The sequence below is a fragment of the Pelobates fuscus genome, chromosome 5 (genome assembly GCF_036172605.1).
Source record: "Pelobates fuscus isolate aPelFus1 chromosome 5, aPelFus1.pri, whole genome shotgun sequence".
Taxonomy (NCBI): domain Eukaryota; kingdom Metazoa; phylum Chordata; class Amphibia; order Anura; family Pelobatidae; genus Pelobates; species Pelobates fuscus.
The window spans coordinates 292,064,374-292,084,238 of record NC_086321.1 but is presented as its reverse complement, the minus strand read 5'-3'; the positions used below and the strand labels follow the sequence as shown (position 1 = coordinate 292,084,238).

The window sequence follows — 19,865 nt, the reverse complement described above, 5'->3', positions numbered from 1 at the left end:
AAGTGTGAATGGTTAGGGATTGAAAGTGAACTTTACAGTTTAAGCCAAAACAGTAAATCTGAAAACCTAGCCGACATGGATTTGTCTATTTTGCCCTATGATTCACTTTTTGCTCGGAATTCACACTTTAGTGAATTACCTTGGTGTATGACGCCATACATGGGCACCTTAAGTTGGAATGTTGTGCAAACACAGGATCCATGTGTCAAATACCTGTAACTTTAATAGATCAGAGCTACTTAAGCTGGTAGGTGTAAGATATTTTTTTTTTTGTTTGTTAAAAAGTACTGTGATTAAATCAGATTATACTTTTGTATTGACTTATGAAATAAGAGAAAAGTTTAACTAGAGCTTCCGTTCAAAATCAAGTCTTACTACAGGCCTAATCACCTCTGTCTCTGTAAATGGCCTTTGCATAGCGCTTGCAGTCGACGGATGACCTGGAGTTGTCTGCAGTATCTTTGTCTCTGAGAATAACCCCTCCAAAGCGCCTGGATGTACACAGCTGCATTGCTACTTATCTCTAGTTTTCGTCTCACATGATGTGATCTCCAGCAGGCCTGTCGTGCAAATATCACCAAAATGAAAGATTTAATTTAAGAAATTACTTCAGAAACATAACACTGTTGTATATGTTAAAGCAGGCAATGAAAATAAAATATATATAGAGAACATAAATATTCTGAATGCCCACAAGTTTATTGTTCATTCAATGACCCTTTTATTTAATAACAAATTAAAACAGGAATATTAGACTTCAAGGGAATATATTCAATTCAAAGAGATCATTTGGTTGGACATGGCTTAATAACATTCCAAAAATTATTGTGTCACTTCCATGCATTTTAATTATTTTTTTTTTAACTTCTGCATAGAACAGGAAGTAAAAGGGTTAGGGTGCCATGGAGAATTTGTACATGTAAGATCATAAATCACCTGTATGGTTACAGCTGCTGTTTTCATCCTGAGGAAGTTTCTCCTATCCACAACCATCCGGAAGAGGCTCTGCAACAGAACGATCTTCTTGATGACTGCCTGGTGGAGTGTGTCCTGTAGTTTCTGTCGTTCTGGTTCTTTCATGAACACCTGACAGGACGCAAAGGAAATATGAGGAAAATAAATAGATATGCACACATGGAGAATAAGCAAGCAGTGTAAAAAGTTCTATCAGGAAGAAAATACAAAAGCCATGACCAGCAGAATTAGTTGCTACCTTGGTTTTTCCAAGTTGATAATTATGAGGGTCAAGGTTTAAACTCTCTAGTAGAGCAGCAATGTCGGCTTTTAGCAGGGATGAAGATTTTGGGAGCAACACTTGAAACTGGTCAGCAAACTCCTGTAAGAAAGTGAAAAAAAATAAATAAATAGTAAATTTAAAACCTTATGCAGAGGGGCTGCATAATTCACTGTATTGTTCAGATTAAACTGTGGTTATTAGCACCAATGTTGCATCCTAGTGACTGCTTAACAAGAAGAGAGTATCCCTCACTACTGCTCTGAGCTTTTAATCAGTAAGCATGACACTCCGGAAGTGTCCTATGCGGCCCAAATATGGGAGTTGTGGCCGATCTCTATCTGGAGCCGCTTCTGCCTCTGAGGTTTATTTATTGTGTCCTTCTCTCCCCCCCTCTGAACCAGTGGGGATCATCCTGGTCTATTCCAGAATGGCTTGCTTACCACCACATGTAAGATGGCTGCCAACTTTCCTGTAACAGAACCCTCGATGTAGGCAAAGCAGCAGCGGTGGGAAGAGGTTATTACTGCCATCTGTAATCGCTTCTGGTGCAAACTTGATGAGAAAGTGCATCATCCCTCCTTCCCTCCGTTACAGCTGGATACTGGTTCTGCTGAGACTGTCGCTCCAATCCTGGGTTGGAGGTTGGAGGGGTGATAATCCCTGCACAAAGTCCAAGTTTCCAGGTGGATCTCTGCATTAAGAGACTGTCTGAAGGCTTTGCCTTGCACATGGAATGCAGGGCAATAGGACATTCTGAGAGGCTTCCGAAACTGGCCTGGGGCTGGCAGTGCAAGACGACGGGATGCAGATATGCATAGCATGCTGATTTGGGACAATACTGCCCTTCCATATTCCCCTTCTTAGGGATTGGTTAAATAAAACCTCTTGACTGATGCTTTGAGCTATATACCAAGTTGTCAATTCTCCATCTTCTGAGGATTAATACTTTTGTATAGCCTTTCATTTTTCTTTTGCATTTACTTATCCAGTACTAGCTACGTATGTGTTATGCATCACTGGTGGATATATATCAGTTACTCATAGTTTATTTGGTTGAATCTCTCAGTTACAGAAGAGCAATGTAGGCTTAGTTTAGGATGAAACGCAAAAGCATTATCTTAATTTAAAAACGCACAAAATCTTGATAAATACTGTATAATTTTGTTTACACTATATTATGTTTTATACAGACACGTCTTTACCCATCTGTGAAGTTGCCATTGTACCTGAAATATAAAAATTCAAAAAAAAAAAAAAAAAAAGCCTAAAGAGGTGTTGCAAATTAAAAATGGTTTCCAGAACTATGAATTGATTTGTAGCTCCTTCTAAAATAGTAATTGTGATTTACGGCCCCTCAAAAAGTAACAGGAAAACATTGCTTGTTAATAGGATTGTTACTGTACCTGATAGGTATACTTTGCACTGTACCCAGATCTCCGTATCCGGACAGTTTCCAACATCCCTGTATATCGGAGCTGCTGGATGACCAATGCTTCATCAAATGTCATTTCCCTCTAAAAATAAATGTAAATTAATATGTGTGTGTAAGAGAGTGAAAGCGGGAAAGAATGACACCATAAGAAGTTAACATTAGATCAAATTTAAGGGACAACTATCACAAGAAATCTTTTTCCATGATAAGAATTCTTGCAGCACGTAAGTTTTTGTCTACTTGGTAGACATGCCCACACCATACCTCCATTGTAGCAATTTGTGGGCCTTTTTGACACCCATAAGATTTTTATTTTCTAAATTTTTAAAATAAATTTCCATGTGGCGGATGGCTAACAAGCCCTGGCCAGCCACCACATAATTGACACTCGCGTTGCTGAGGGTTTTTAACAAGTGGCCTGCTGGCAGCTAGCTTTGTCAGTGCATATAGCTCTTCAAATTATCACTCACAAATAGCAAGCGAATGATAATTTACAATACTGGTGCTGTAGATTGGTCCGGCTAAGTTCCAAAAATCTGTGATATCTTCACCCAAACCAATGTTACAGAATCGGTCAGGCCGATTTGGCTTTAGTAAATATGATAATTGCCAATGCGGACAGAATTAGGACCAGGCAGATCAGGCAAAACTATAGAGGATGATATTCTAACTATAAATGGCAGAGGGATCTAGTGTTCTGCGAGAGTAGGGGTCAGATTTTCAGGTATTTTACAAACACTTCATACGTGTAAAAAAAAAAGAACAAAAAAAAAAGAACAAAAAAAACAAACAAAAAAATCATCTTTTCATTACATGCTGCAAGGATTCTTATAGAAAAAAAAAACAGTTCTCCTTTAACTCATTAGGTTCGCAGTCCTAGGTCTGTGTCAATTCCTAAATTTAATCCAAAAGAGGAGGTATCCAGATACCAGCGGGGACAGTGAACATGTAAAATATAATTATTTCACTTAATTTGTAATTAGGTCAATTTTACTGTATAAAAGCAGTGTAATAAGCAATAGTATTGTGTGTTAACACACACCTAAACTGGCAAATAAAACTTTAGAAGGATATGCAGTTTTCAAGTGTTATAATTCCCCTTCTAAAGTACTATGTGCAAAAATAGGAGACTTGTCGTATTAAACCTGGGGGCACTTAAAATGCTAAGCTAAGCAAATCTGTGATATAAAATCCTCACCTTCTCAGCATTAGAACGAATGCATCGTATGAAGAAAGGTTCCGCTTTACCCAGTGTCTCCAGAAGCTTATTAAGCGATGTCTGAAAAGGAAAAAATGAATGTACCCAATTTGTAGAGCTGCATCTTAACACAAGACCCACGATCAACTGCACAAGCACATCAAAATTCGAAAAAGAGAATCAACCAAATTAAGAATTTTAGAACACCATTTCTAATGCAGTCATTACCAATAATGTAGAACACTAACCAAATCAATTAAAAATTGTATTTTGACAATTAAACTATAAATTTAGTTTGGTCACGGGCACATTTAGCCATATTTAACTGAAGACGCGAATACACACATTTCTTGCCCAAAACATTTTGCCAGTCACAGGGATCAGGTCAGGTTTTGCCTAACGCTGCATTCATTAACACCTAGACAGGTATTGCCAAGACAATGTTAGTAAAAAATTACATTCATAACAGGGAAAAATCCATTTCCCATCATTTCCAACATCTGTGATAAAATTATATATATATTTAATGGGGAAGCACACATCTTTCACTGGATTTCAAGAATGCCCTGGAGTACTTGAAAACTAGCAAAAGGCTTTGTAATAATGCATTATTCACAGAGAAGTTGCAACAAACAACCTACTACTATAATCTCCATAACAAAATAAATCAATAAGACTTTGCTATGGCATTTACTGAGACACATAGGAGGCAAACTGCAAAGTGCATACCCAAGAATATCTTGCCTTGCTTTAATAACAATCCATCCAGTAAATGAAAAAATGGTGTAGTGGGAGTATGCACAAGACATATAAGCATTTGGTATGACACAAGGAGGAGGAGGATAAGAGAGGGATATAGCAGATTTTCCTATTTAGGCATGCAGACAGAGGGAATATGTTAATTAGTAAAATAGAAAATAATTAGCAGCAAATGGTGCGATACAAGGATCTATCAAAAACACAGAAGATACTACGAGAGAGGCAAAACAGCAGATAATGTGTGAGAGTGCATGTAGTGTAGTCTAGATACAGGTCCTGCATGCAGGGATGCAAGCATAGTAACTGATGGGTAGAAAAAGTAACCGTTTAATAGCAGCAATCAGAAAAAGAAGGGCTGTAGGATACAATTATGGAATATATGGATTTTTCACTTATAAGGTCTAATAATTGGCAACATAATACTGTACGCACAGAATATCAGCATGCACACCATATCTTTGGCTTGCTCGTAACATTGTAATGCAGGTTTAATGAGATTGCCCTCCAACTCCCTCGATGCTTGCCAGGCTATAGGTCATATCCTATAGTTTGGCAAAGTATCACAGAAGCTCTAGTTCTACCGCAGTTACTGATCAACTTATTTGCTAAAACTCATACCATAAAACGGAGACCAATTACAGATTCACCTAGACAAACCTGGAATTGTGCACTGATACTGGGTGGCTTCTTTTTCTTGTGCAAATGTAGCAGAGACTTGGTTGTTCTGTCATGGAGAGTCATGCCCATTATAAGTTTAAGAGAATGTGCATCCAGCAGGTTCTGTATGCACAAAGAGACAAAGAGCAGACATTTACTCCACTCCCATTAAAGCACACACACATGGGAAGTGGCACAGTACAGAGAACATCAAAACACACAATAAATCACCATTTAGTAGATACACCCAAATGAAAACATGAATGCATTATGATTTTGTTTTATATTTTATTGAAGGTATATCTAAAAACAGTTTGAAGAAGCTGCAGATCTCTTGTCTGCAGCCTTTGATAGCCATCCCCTTCTTCCCCAACCCATACTTTCTGTAGCTGTCCAACCACGTACTTCAACGCAGCTCAATGACAAGTCTTTGCAAAGCAGGTGCTCTAGGCAATTACCGGTTGAGTTTAGCTCCACTGTGCCAAGTATCCAGGAAGTAACACGTTGCAAAATGACACACTAAATTGCTCTAGTGTTCTTTTAAAGAATATATTTTCAGAGCACATTCTCTAATTTTAGTTGATGAATGGTTATACATTAATCTTCAGTACTATTAATCATTTATAGACCAAAAGACGTATTCACTAAAGTGCATTTAAAATCGTGAAATCGTGAAAAACCCTGAAACCCTCTCCTAATAAATACAATTAAGAATTTTACCTTTGGGATAAGCTGTTTTTGACGGGAGCCTTTGGCTTTCCTGTGGAAATATTGTAGACAAATGCATATTACAAACAGTTTCTCCCACAGGTGACTGGGTAATCGTTTGCAGTTAGTCAGCATAACCAAAGGTCTTGGTTAGGAGGAATGTTTTACGTTTGTTAACTTGGTAAAGCACATTTATAAAAGGGCATACATTGCCAAGCAAGAAAACTGCAAGCCATTAAGTCAGAAATATAGGAGTGTTAATATACACCTCAAGCATAAGAACCAGGTTGCATCTTCTGATAAAAACATGTAGGCACACTCAGCATATTCACACAAACAGTGCATGCACACTCAGCATATTCACACAAACAGTGCATGCACACAGATACAATCACAAACACACAGTGGCCTTCTCCTGCCATGGATGACACACAGTGGTGGCCAAAAGGTAGGACCCAGCTGCTGTGTAACTGCAACTCTTATGATGCTTTCCTAGTTTTAAGATCAGCAAAACATGGTTGATGCTATAGTTCTACAACAGCTGAGAATCTACATGCTGGCTACCCCTGCTGCACAGCAAACAGCACACACATATCTTTGGTTCATGGTGAATAGAGCACAATAAAAAGGGCATTGCTTATCTAGCTACAAAACGTACAGCTTCGATCAAAGCATTTACTATATCCATCCTTTGATGCATTGGATGAGGCCAAGTCAAGCACAACCAGGACACTCACAGGAGCTGGTAACGTGAGTGTCTGTACAGGGAAAGTGAACGAAGTAACATGGCCGGGTCATCCCCTTGCCTAGACAGTCCCTTAATACTGTTCATCAGCTGAGAATGCTGCTCCCTGATAGGACCATGAGGGAGGGGGAGAAAACAGAAGAGAGAAAAAACAAAAAAAGCCATTATAGATCACTCGGGAATGGAAAAAGAGGGTTGAAGTCCGAGGTTTCAAAAGCGAATATTCACATTAAAACAGACGATTAATGTGTATAAACCACTTCAAATGTAAATGGGCCATTTCAATCGGAGTTATACATGAAAAACCACTAATACACCTAATTTTCTTATAATAAAAATATAGAGATCTTATTTTTCTGCATTCAAACATCAAACAGGGTAAACTCCAGACTCTATTTTCAAAATTGGTGTTCCATTCGTGGCCTGTTATTGACATTCATTTACAAGAGTGTACATGACATTCAGGAAAGTTGTAATAAGAATCTGTGGAAGTGGTTAGAAGAAGCACAAAACTCCAATTTAACAGAGCTTGAAAGAGCCTAACACCAGGCATAGAGTAACAAGGCCCAGAGGCAATAACCGGATGGTGGTAGTTATAGGGGACGAGGACATTTCATGCAGCTGGACACTGTTAATGACTCACTTTTTGCATGCAACCTATCTGCCCCAGAGGAAATCACATCGCTACCAGCTTACAGGATGTACACATGACAGCTGTAATTACATATATGCGTGTATCTGTAAACCTGTCTATATTGCTAGACAAATATCGTATCCTAGTGAGCAAAGGATCCAGAAACTGTTCTTTTGGATCTCAATGTTTTGTGCAGATGGACATTGATGCTGTATCCCTGCCTGACTTCTAAATAGATTTTACAAACATTTGTTTGTCAATACAAATATATAGATTAAGACTGATACTTCTCAATCAGAAAATCGTATCTTCCCAGTTTACTCACAGAGAAGTATTATAAATATACACCTTTATCCTCCCATGTCTTCTCTCATTTCATGTACGCGTACACACACATCCAGTGGACATTTTTTTAGTTACACTAATTCAGTACCGTGTGGGACATCTCAAATCACAATAGTCATGAATAAAATTGGAAATTTCACTATATGAATTTTAATTCATGCTGAATATTTAGATCAGCTTTTATGAATGCCCTACATTCATACTCCTACTCAATATCATCCCATTGAAGTGCTCCCCAGGGTTGCAATTTAAGGTCATTGACTGAACTCTGTTTATGGACCTCACATCTCATCTAACCACACAAAGGTCCTACTGGACGGTGGACTGATTGGCCATGACTCTAAAACCATGCAACTATCATGAGTTTGTGTAGCCTTTGTGACATGGTACATAATCCTGCTGGATGTATTCATTTAAACATGAATAAATTTTCACGGAACAGAATGCAAACCGTAACAATGTTTAACTGCGCATTCAAATGATTCACCAATGGCAATGAAGGGTCTGTTGTGTACCAAGTAAACCATGGTAACTCTTCTAAATCCCATGTCAGCAGATTCTCAAGAATGCTCAAACCCCCATATATGATACCAACAACTGTACCCCTGCCCAAGCCACGATCAGCCCTTTACAGTAGTGACAGAGTTAAAAGTAAGCCACTCGCCTATATGTGTATGCTTAATTTAATGGTTGGCGATTTGAAGGGGTCATGGTGCCCGCATAGTCTGAATGTGCAGTGTTTCGCAATGAAACTCTACCTATATACAGTTTAAGCCCTCTACTCCCAGAGTTGTAACTCCATCTCTGGCAGCATCATTGAGGTGTCATCAGCCAAACCAGTACTAAAGTTCCAGTTTGGCCAATATTTTTGCAGCTCTGTAGAGGCCAGATGCTTGGGGGGGTTATCTTTAAACAAACATAGCTAACAAAGTGGTCATTGAAAGCATTTGTGAACAACGACTCAACGAGAATCCAGATTGGCAAATGTTAAATATCATTTAATTAATTTAAAAAAATAAGGAATAATGTGCCCAATACGGAGTAAAAATAAGCATATAAAAATTTATCTAGATATGTATCTAAATATTTAATAATTTTAAATGTGCACTTTTCATTTTAATGTGCAGTTAAGGTACAGACTACAATAAGCTGTAGAGATTTCCTTTGGGGCAGTAAGTTTCTTCCTATGACTTACTTCTTGCTTTCATATATACTTATGATGTCTTCGAACACATCAATATCATAGTCCGCAGAACAATCAAAGGAGAAATCGAGGAGTAGTGAATGGCTGATGAACGGAAGTAGTATAGATGATCCTCATTAAGAGGTTGAAAATTCAGCAATTACTGGTTTCATATCATGTTACAGTTTGTTTTTTAAATGATCAAATAATTGCAGATAATCCCTTCCTTAAAACTCCTGGCCTGGTGACAAACACTATTATTTAGCTCCCTAATGGAACATTTTATATAGTTACATTTATGTAAAAAAATAAGTGGGACAGTCAATACATACTTTTTCATCTAGCACACAAGAAAAAACATTTTTGAATTGCGTCTTTCTTCTGAAAATGCGCAGCCACTGCGAATTATTTTAAATTTCTCATGATTCTAACCTCCCTTTTGGCAAACTTCCAGACTTGTTAATATAGACTTAACTTGGGAAAACTAAATGAGCTAATTCCCAATAAGTCACAATGGAAAAATTGATCTAACCTTTCTGATTTTATAGACATATAGGAATGCGGAAAAATTGAGAATCTCGGATTAGATTTTAATTAAAAACTGATAATTACTTAAAATTACTACTCCATTACCCAATGCATATGGCAATAGTTTATTTGATCTAGACTGACTTATGTCAAAACCATATACGTTAGTAATGTTTACGACGAACATATTAAACCCAATGTGAAATCTGTTCTAAGTCTACTCACCTATATCTATCTAATTAGACCTCTTTTTTTAAAAACAGCCAGGCTTAAATGTACCTCCTATAACAAATGCTGGGTATGGAAAACTGACTGCACTTCCCAAATTACTTGTACAACTTCTTGCCTTTAACAGCGGTCTGTGATATATATATATATATATATATATATATATATATATATGCCATGGGTCCACTGCCTGTGCTGCTTTGTCAACGGTACATATACAAATATAGTTACATTGTTACATAGCTGAAAAGAGACTTGCGTCCCTCAAGTTTAGCCTTCCTCACATATGTTTCTTCAATAACAAAATTACTTCCCCAACTGGAAGTGAATAGGTATACTACAAAGTTGCATTTTAAATAAGTAAATCGGTATGTTTACTTTAAAACTTTAAAATTAAAAGACACCAAGTAATTTCATGGTTACTAACCGGTATATCTTCTCCGCAGGTGTATTTGACCTCTGAAGTTCTCCCAAAGGTACCCTGGTTCCTTTTCTTACTACACCTTTATTGTGGAAGAAATATCAATTATTAAAGGGCTACTGTAAGAAATTTTCACTCCAGTTTGCTTTGTTTTATAAAATGGATAAAGACAGGTGTAAAGTGAAAGCTTCATTTATAGGAATACTCCAACTGTGAGTGCCGGTGCAGGGCTTATAACAGAGGGCGAGCAGTTCATCACTCAGCCAATAAGCTGAACCTGTCTCAGGCTCTCATGACCGTAAGGGAAGGACTGGGGGGGAGGGGAGGGAATCAGTATTTGAGCAGGGTTATAAGTCAAACTGTACTAAATTGCTTTTACTGGTAACATTTGGGGACGTCAAGACATTCTTAGCCACATATCCATATCAGTGCACTGTAGTGGTTATGGTGCTTAGAGTGTTCATCTAAGCACCAATGGTTTTCAGTTCTGTACACATAGGAAAAGGAATATTATGCAGTAAAGTAAAACAAACTAAAACCTCCAGTGGTGTTTATGGTAAGAGTCATTGAGAATTATTTATGATTTTTTTCTGAAAATGAAAGGTTTTAATGATTTTCAACATATTTATTACAGTGATCAAAGAAGTGACAGTTTCTTCACAGCAAATTGTCACAATTATGGTGAAAAAAATATATATAAATCACATTAACCCCTTAAGGACCCATGACGTGTGAGACACGTCATGATTGCCTTTTATTCCAGAAGTTTGGTCCTTAAGGGGTTAAACTGGGCATATTCAAAATTAGGGATTTGGTGCAAAAAATAATAAATAAAAACCCCAACAGCTTTAATAAATTGTGCCAAAAATGTTCTGACATCTTCCTTATATGGCAACTTTCAAATCTGTATTCATAGAACAGCGTTGCAGGCACTCCAGTGTGAATTTATGATTTACTAAATCCGATATCCGTTACTGAAATAAGAGCAGACCGTTGCCTTTTATTGACAAGTGAGGGGTAAAATACGTGCCTTTTATATAACCCAGGAAACACACACGATTTATTTCTGTCTCAATTCATCACACACTAACAAAGGGAATTGTTCAATGAAAACACAGAGCATAGTTTTTTTTCCAGTTGATTTGAAAGAATTAGAATATCTGCCTTGACTCATACTATAAGCATAATACAAGCCAGAGAATCTCACCCACACAAAAGGATATTGTACCTGCTGTCCTTTCTGCTCGTTGCCTGGCTGCTTCATTAAGTACAGCCATAGCTCTTATAGCTGCCCTCAGGACAGACCAACGGAAGACAGACACTGGATCCATTCCAATTAGTTCCCGGATGTATGCACTGTCACTGCTCCTCAGAAGAGCCACAATGTCAGGCCTCATGTAATCGGTGTTCTTCTCACGAAAGTCCTGCATAAGGAGCACAGGTAGAATTATCACATTATTAATAATTGAGAAGAGACAGTGTGAGTGTGAAATGTAAGTGTGACTTACATACAATTTAAAAATAAAATTAAACAGTACTTCAAAGTCTGATAAACCGGTATCAGAAAAACCCCTCTAAAATGTTGACAGAAATTACAAATAAGACTATCACACAAAGCAAAGTTTTTGTGTACAATAGAGTTTACATTTATTTCAAGCTCAAGGCATCATCCATTACACCAGGTAATACCACAGCAGTGAGAAATGAAAAGACTCAAGAAGGTGAGGTAAAAGTCTACGTAGAGCCTCTTGTTCTATTTCACTTATTCAGATGTCAAAGCCGAAGTAACATGTTGACATACCAGGTCAGGCAGGCTGTGTTACATACCTTGATCTGGTATTTGACCTTGCCAGCGAAGTGGCGGATGATGAAGGCAGGCTCCATGACAGGTGTACCCACGAAAAACTTATTATCGTCGTGCTGCTGCTTGAATTTGGCAAGCAGGGTGCGGTTGGTAGCATGGGGAAAACTGATGGGGCAGACAAAGACATTAGAAAAACAGCTAACTAAAGAAAAGTCATATAATTACAGAGTATTTTATGGATGAAAATAATGAAGCTACTGGTTTCTACCACATCTGAAAGCTGCTGTTTCTTAAGAGAGCATGGGTGAAAAAAATGCTGTGCTTGTAGGTATGCTACAAGTGACTGACCGCTTCTAGTAAACTTAAAGGATTACATTTTATATCCATGTGAAACCTCAGTACTGTATATATATTTTGACCTCTATACAGTAGACACTTAAAACAAAGAAATAATAATCTTGCGAGCATGACAGAGATATAGAAAATCAAGCAACTATAGCAGATAATATGATTTATGTTATAAAAGATATTGAGTTTTCCCCCCTGCCTCCATTTGATTATCAGCACATGAATACAGGATTATTTTGTCTCGCTATTTACGTTACCAGGTACCAGTACTTACTTGCTCTCCTCATCCAGCAGATAGAATAGACCGGTTGGTTTCTTGCTAATCAAATGGATACAGCCTACATTGTCTATGTAATCTATATTGTGCCAACTGATACCTTCGCTCTGGTATTCCTCCTGTTGGGGAACACAACATAGAAGTGAAAACATTGTTCAGTACATCCATTAATGAAGTAGCATATGGGTGAGGAAATTGGGCGTTTTCCCTTTTTCGGGTAAAAATAAATTGATCAGTAGTCTCACTTTGATTTCTCACCTGTTCTAATTTGAAGATGTGCTGGTTAAAGTAGTATTGCAGCTGTTCGTTAGCGTAATTAATACAAAACTGTTCAAAGCTATTGTTTTCAAAGTCTTCAAACCCAAAAATGTCAAGCACACCAATTGATAAACACTGAAAGAGAGGAAAACATAAGAAAGGATTGACAAAGCTCATCAGGACACATGCAGAACATACAAATATCGATGGTTTATTCCACTCAGGGCTAAAACTGTATGATCTCAGCATTTTAAGTTATTTACAAGAGACATGCATGACCTGAACTGAAACTTTTTTTTATTATCAAAACATGTCCACAATGGTTAATGCCTGCAAATGTTGTGAGAAAGGAATCTGATATTTGTTTTGCATAACTGCAGAGAAAATAAAAATCTAAAAGTGGAATGACCTACATGTGCTTTACCAATGTCCTGTAAGGGTCATATCATTTTAGGAATATATAGGAAGAGATCAATAACTATCTCCGCGTCGGTCTGGTGGTAAATCAATTAAACCCATTGCCTTACTCTTTCTCCAAGTTGGAAATTTCCTGCTTTAGCAATGCTTCATGGTGATTCACCATGCCCCTGTACCACAAAGGAAAGCGTTCTGGATTGCATCTTTAGATGCATTATCCCCTAAGGGATTAAATACAAGTAATCCTCTCAACTGTTTTTATCTTGATTCTAATATCTCTTTGTATTATATATTTGGTAGCTGAGTAGTCTGTCTAGAATGGTCTAATCCTTCGGGCCCCCACGATGACATAATTAACATTTATATTCCTTGCACTGCTTATGGCTTTATAAGGTCTACCTATACCTCAAATGATTCTTCAATGCAACGGATTGATTATATTACAATATGGCTGAACCGCTTTAAACATGGCTTCATATTATTCTGTTGCGTTGTTGCCTGTGTTCCTACAAGTTGTAATTTTTTCTCATATCTGCTTTGCTCTATGTGCAATTAAAGCCTTTGTCTGATACACATTCTCTCTTGATCCACTCTCGTTTTGAAGCACTCTTTTTTTCCCCACTTTGTTTGGCGACCTATTTAAACACTATATGTATCTCGAAAACGCTGATCTTAATGCAATATGCAGTAATTTGCTGTAAATAAAATTATATATATATATATATATATATATATATAAAAGAAGTATGGAACCAAAGGTCCCTAATGGAAGAGTTATGAGAAAGAAGGAGTCCCTACCTTTAATAATCCTAAGGGTATAAAGCAGTAAAAAATAGACAGGAGAGAATAAGGAGGCAAGGGTGGGTGGACCCAGATTACTACTTAGCAGAGAGGTATACCAAAGCCTAATAATGCCTAGGTGAAATAACATCAAAAGCTGTAGAATTATCAAGAATAGGTAGATGGGGGAATAAATAGGTGGGTGGGGGAGGAAAAAAAGGGAAGTAAAACCTCCTAAACAAGGGGATAGAAAACTCCCCCCAAAACCCCCAATCCCAATATAAATCCACTCACTAGGAGAGGATCTTCTAACTAGATACCTCGGCACTGTGAAGGAACACGAGTGCCTACCTATTACCCTGCTCCCTTCCTGACCAAGTAGCTAAAAATGAATTTAAATAAATATGCAGTAATTTGCTGTAAATAAAAATAAATAAATATATATATATATATAAAAAATATATATTTATTTTTATCTTGGCTACTTCCAAATCTATTCTATCCTAAATCTGACCTGGGGCAATTTAACAAATAAATGAATCAGATTATCTGTAGTGAATTACTGAGCACAGATATACAGGATTATTCACTGTAAACGGACAAAAATGCTAAACCAATTCAAAGTAAATTTCAAATTTTGGGCCAAAATAGTCTAAGAAAATTTGAATACATAACTCGATTTGCATTTTTGACAATTGACTCTTTAGTGTAAATTCCTAACAATACTCTAGCTATCTCAATAGAAACACTAGGAATTATAATATAACACAGAATAGACTTACCAGTTAGTATGCTAGACATAAACATACAGAGACACAATATGTCTTGAAGCAAGAAATACAATTTAAGAAATGGAATGCATGTGGAAGTACACCTCGTTGTAATGAGATTTGTTTACATAATGCATGTTACTTCATATATCAAATCTTTCCACTAAACAAAACCACTAGGACTTTGCTACAGCTGGACACTCCCAGGTTTGGCAACTTCCCATGGCCAGTCTGTCTCCCCACAAACCCTTGCTCTATCATTTAAGGCTCTGGAATAGATCAGTTCGGCATAATTTCGCATGGCCACGTGGCAGGATGAAAGGAACCACAGGACAAAATAAACTTTGGTCTTGGCAGACATAATAGAGATGTACTGGAGATGGTGGGAGGGTTCCTGTGAATTTCTCCAATGTTAAAAATTATGCAAAACTAAAAAAAATGAAAGACCATTTACATAAGTGAACAAATTTAGGAACAAAAGTGAAAACAAGTTATAACGCACAAGCCGGTGCTTTAAAAAGTCAGAAAAAAAATTTGATAGAGAACAATTATACAAAATAAAAGACAGACAATAGTAGCAGAAAGAGTAGTCAACAGAATACAGTTAACTGTCATTAATATCACATTAATGTAAAAGAATAACGATGAGATGGTTACAAAGCATGGGAAAACTGGAACTTGTTTAACGAGACGTGATTTAACATCATAATACAGTGCACCTACATTTACTGCCTCTTCAACATCCTTCTTGTTGAGCAAAGCGTGGTTAATTCGCAGTACTATCCAATCAAATAATGCACTATAGAGCGATTTTGCCATAGAGTCACGGGCGGTCACGGCCTGTGGGGAGGGGGAAGAGACAAAAAAAAAGTTAAACTAGGGTATTGCATCCAACAACAACAACAACAACAAATGTTCTGCTCTCCTTGACATTAAGTAATGGAGGAGTGCATCTCTGGGTGGTTGAGCAGCAATGTATTTTTAATAGTCCCTTCCAAGACTTGATCTGCAGCACTGTGTGTCTTACCTCATTGAGGCTGTATGGCAATATGAGCTTCTCATTTACTGTAACAGTTTTTCTTTTGGTCAGAGCTTCTACCAGCATCTCTCTCTTCACCTATTATGAATTAAGAGGGAGAAGTTCAGAAAGTGCATACGTTCCGATAAATGAATATAGTATTGCATTTTTCATTCTTTAAGGATTGTTATAAAACTATAATGTACATAAATGCAGTAAACTTAATAATGATCTTTCTAAACCATGGTTGAAAATATCCAGTCACTTCTAGTCATTGGCAAGTTAAAATGTAGTCCTGGTGAGTGTGCAATGGGGAGTTTTAAGGCCTGGTAGCATAGAACTTCAAAAACATGTTTGCAAGATATTTTTTTGTAAATCAGATTTTTCTTCAAGGTTTTAACAGAAAGAAATTTCAGAAAGAGACACGCAGGTGCGAAGAAATCATTGTACATGAAAAAAATCAAGAACAAAACAATAATTAGAATGGACATAATAGAAGATGAAGGAGTAAGATCCCAAAAAGTTGTGTGTTCGTCCCAATCCCACTCCCAACAACTATAAAGTAAGCATTTATCCAGGTTGGGATACGTAGGACCCAGAAGAAAGTTCAGGGCATTGCATACACAAGCACGAAACTGGGAATAATCTAGTACAAATGGCCAATACTCCATTGCAGATCATGGGTAGGCCAATGTGAGTGATGTAATAACTATCCGTGACCCACCCTGAGAGGGGACAGAAAACATAGCAATCATTTAATTTATACATTAAAGAGGGACCTACATCACGAATATGGTGATAACCACTCAGCTAACAATATAGGAGTACCATTAACTGCAATAGAGTTCATATTTATTTGCAAGGAAAAACATAAGTGTGGAGTGCTACCCCCCCTCCCCCCCCCCCAATGGACACCTTTCCCAACTCGGTATCCCGACTCCCCTCTAAAGTCGAAGAAGCTCCAGACTTATATTAATAAACACGATATATCCCTCCCTCCCTCCCTTTTTTGGTTTTCCAATTTCCCCCCAAGACAATAACCAATGTACACAGTCGCAGCCTTAGGTTGTTTGCAAGAATTAAGAAACAATACAATTCAGGCATACTTGTATAGATACAATGTGTATCTTATTAAAAATTTTGGATGACTTTGAATTAACTACCATTTATAAAAAACAACACATGTTAAGGCTAGCATGGCATTACACATGTCATAACAGGAGAAACGACAGTATATTATGCAACTAGATGATACCTGGAGGAGCTGTGATAACGTGTCCAAAACTTCTGGGGGACCAACATCTAGACCTTCATCCCTCCCAGAAGCTTTCTTCTTGTAGGTCACATTACCAAGGTACAGGATAGCAGACAGCACAGAAAATATCCTAAGCAACAGGGGGGCAATAAAGCAGAAAATTAATTTTGCCAGAAATTAGAATGTGTACTATCCATCAACATAATCAGCTACACTGAGATTTGTCAACAGGTGAATAACAAAACATTACATTTTTAACTACAAAAAAAAAACATATTTACACACACACACACACACACACACACACACACATATATATATTTTTAGTTAACACCTAACCTAGGCAAAAAATGGGGGTTTAGTTCCAGTATATTGCATAAGCTTGCCACAACTCCAATGTACCCCATTTTGACAGACCTTGCCACAGTAACCTAAATGTCTGCTCTCATGAGTTTAATTCACTTTCTTAGGAGATCCTTCCCAATGGGACTTCCTGCAATGCAAGGTTAAAGTGACACTATAGTCACCAGAAACACTACAGCTTAGTGGTTCTGGAGGCTATAGCCTGTCCTTGCAGGTTGAGCACTGTAAACGCATGAAGGTGCTGAACATTCCCCGTAGGGATGCATTGATTCAATAAATCTCTATGAGGAGATGCCATTTGGCGCAGCATGGCGTTTTGCACACATGAGCAATAGCCTTCCAGTGCTTTCCTATGGGAAAGCATTGGATTGGCTGAGATCATCAAAATTAATTATCTCAGCCATGGAGGAAGAGCTAGGCAGGGCCAACATGGTGTAGGAGAAGATGCAAGTAAACTCACTTATACCATGCGATTAAAAGGGGGCGAGTGACCTAAATAGTTAAACATTATAGTGTCAGAAATACACGTTTGTATTACTGACACTACAGTTTAACGTTAAATAGGGCCCCGGATTAAGAAACGTGACTTTTTCCATTAGTTTCAACATCTCCGTATCCAAATGCATAAATATCTACATTGTCTCCTCTCGAAGGAAATCCTACCAATCTTCTTTTGCATATTATCCTCCCTTTGCGAATCATTCAACTGCACTTACCTGTGATGATTCCACCCTTCCTCAATTTAGTTTGGTCTGGTTTTTCTCTGGCCATAATTTCTCCCTTCTCAATTCCATAGCTCATTGTTTATTATGTCTTTTAAACCTCAACGGATAATTTAGTTGACAGGTAGATACTTACTGTTTCTTCGTGGCTGGGAGGAATCCAACCATTTCCATGGCTTGCTTCAGACGTTCAAAATCATGTCGAAGATCTTCTCCTTCCTCCACCTTGAAATTGTTCTAGAAAGATTTGTTACACAAACACATATCAGCAATAAAATTATATTATAACCCTATAATTGATACAATCTTAAATGAATACAAAACAAAACAGAATATTTCTGTGTCTTCCTTCATTTAAATTGGAATGCCACTAGGGGGCAGTAAGTTGCTGCAATTCCAATATTTTGGAAAATGTCACTTTTTCTACTCCGCAACAGTACATTATTAACAAAGGAAAGCTAAACCTTCTTAATGATGTGTGAGTGCTTGGAGGAGTATCTTTAACTTATTAGAAAATAATGATGGACCAGTAGAATGCATCATAACTCATAATTTAATTCACTTAACTTCTATTCACTTTTTTATTGACATTTTGGAATTGGGCTAATGTTATTAGTTGGAGATGCAGGAATACATGATATACTAGTCATGGTACTATTGGCCTTCTCTCCCTGACAATTGCTAGATTGCTAGAACAACAACAACAACAAAAAACAGCTTCCAGGATATCTCGGCACACCAACGCACTATTTCAGCTCTACGGCTGCAGGGGATGTGGGCGTTTTTCCAGCTGTTCCTAAAGTCGCAGGTAAAATAAACAATTTAAACTGAGCAATGAAAAGAATAGTACAGCTTAATTTAGGTAAGTGTATGGATTATTTTCAGGAAATTTGTTTTTGTTAATAATCAAAAGCATCTCTCCCCCCTCCAGGGACAGCAAAAGGTGGCAACATGCTGAATCTTTTATATGGTGATGAATTCCCATCGCAATATCGCCTTTAGACAGAGAGCCAAACACATCTATATATTTGTAAACTACACAGACTCGTACAGCATACAGAAAAAAAATCATTAAAAAAAAAGTATTTTTCAATTTTTTTTATTGCATTTCTACTTGTTGGTAAACTGCTTTGTAGAGCATTGTGGAAGGTTAAAATATACATATAAAAAACACAAGCACTTGCACAATTCTGACCTAAAAAAAAAAAAGTTGTGAGTTTGTGTCCCTATAGAAGGTTACCCTTCTGAAAGGTGAACTTTATCTGCTAGGCACTTGCTGCAGTTCATATATATTCTGACTGGAAAGCAGCATCCAAAGAACGTGCAATTCTAGTAACAAAACCATTTATAATAAAACAGTGTTCTTTCTTGAGGGACAAACAATGTCATTATTAACGCAACACATGTTATTACATTTTGTATAAGGATGATGTATAATATAAATACATATTATTTCAATATCAGGGCACAAAACTTCCTCTCACCACTAGCTTACCCATGAGTAAAAATGTAGCTCTGTCGAGTAGACATTCATACCTGGATGGTATACTAATAATTTTTAAAGGAACACTGTAGCCACTATAAGCATTTCATGTCTTTGAATTGGTTATAGTGCCTGGAATCCCCTGGCACGTACATCCATTCAGTGTTAAACTTTTTTAGAGCAGGTTAACACTAAATAAGTGTCCCTGGCCACTGACAGTTCTGCCCCTTCTGGAGGTGTGGCCAAGGCAGAGATCACACACGTTCTTGTAGTCATACCCATTCATATGGTCAGT

General features: G+C 37.4%; 1 protein-coding gene across 8 annotated transcripts in view; it reads right to left on the bottom strand.

Moving 5' to 3' along the window:
* MYO9B (myosin IXB) overlaps window positions 1–19,865 on the bottom strand; it is a 125,206-nt gene that overhangs the window by 41,652 nt on the left and 63,689 nt on the right. For 4 of the 8 annotated variants that reach the window (XM_063455433.1, XM_063455432.1, XM_063455434.1 and 1 more), the window contains exons 6-23: window positions 18,224–18,324; window positions 17,003–17,132; window positions 15,757–15,846; window positions 15,453–15,569; window positions 12,763–12,897; window positions 12,502–12,623; window positions 11,903–12,044; window positions 11,304–11,499; window positions 10,082–10,157; window positions 8,911–9,003; window positions 6,729–6,842; window positions 6,004–6,043; window positions 5,284–5,406; window positions 3,868–3,948; window positions 2,641–2,751; window positions 1,214–1,336; window positions 937–1,086; window positions 391–560 (exon numbers count right to left, since the gene is read on the bottom strand). In XM_063455433.1, the coding sequence (XP_063311503.1) occupies window positions 391–560; window positions 937–1,086; window positions 1,214–1,336; window positions 2,641–2,751; window positions 3,868–3,948; window positions 5,284–5,406; window positions 6,004–6,043; window positions 6,729–6,842; window positions 8,911–9,003; window positions 10,082–10,157; window positions 11,304–11,499; window positions 11,903–12,044; window positions 12,502–12,623; window positions 12,763–12,897; window positions 15,453–15,569; window positions 15,757–15,846; window positions 17,003–17,132; window positions 18,224–18,324 (2,114 nt within the window). The remainder of the gene's footprint in view (window positions 1–390; window positions 561–936; window positions 1,087–1,213; window positions 1,337–2,640; window positions 2,752–3,867; window positions 3,949–5,283; window positions 5,407–6,003; window positions 6,044–6,728; window positions 6,843–8,910; window positions 9,004–10,081; window positions 10,158–11,303; window positions 11,500–11,902; window positions 12,045–12,501; window positions 12,624–12,762; window positions 12,898–15,452; window positions 15,570–15,756; window positions 15,847–17,002; window positions 17,133–18,223; window positions 18,325–19,865) is intronic. The other 4 variants (XM_063455435.1, XM_063455439.1, XM_063455436.1 and 1 more) reach the window with 3 other exon arrangements.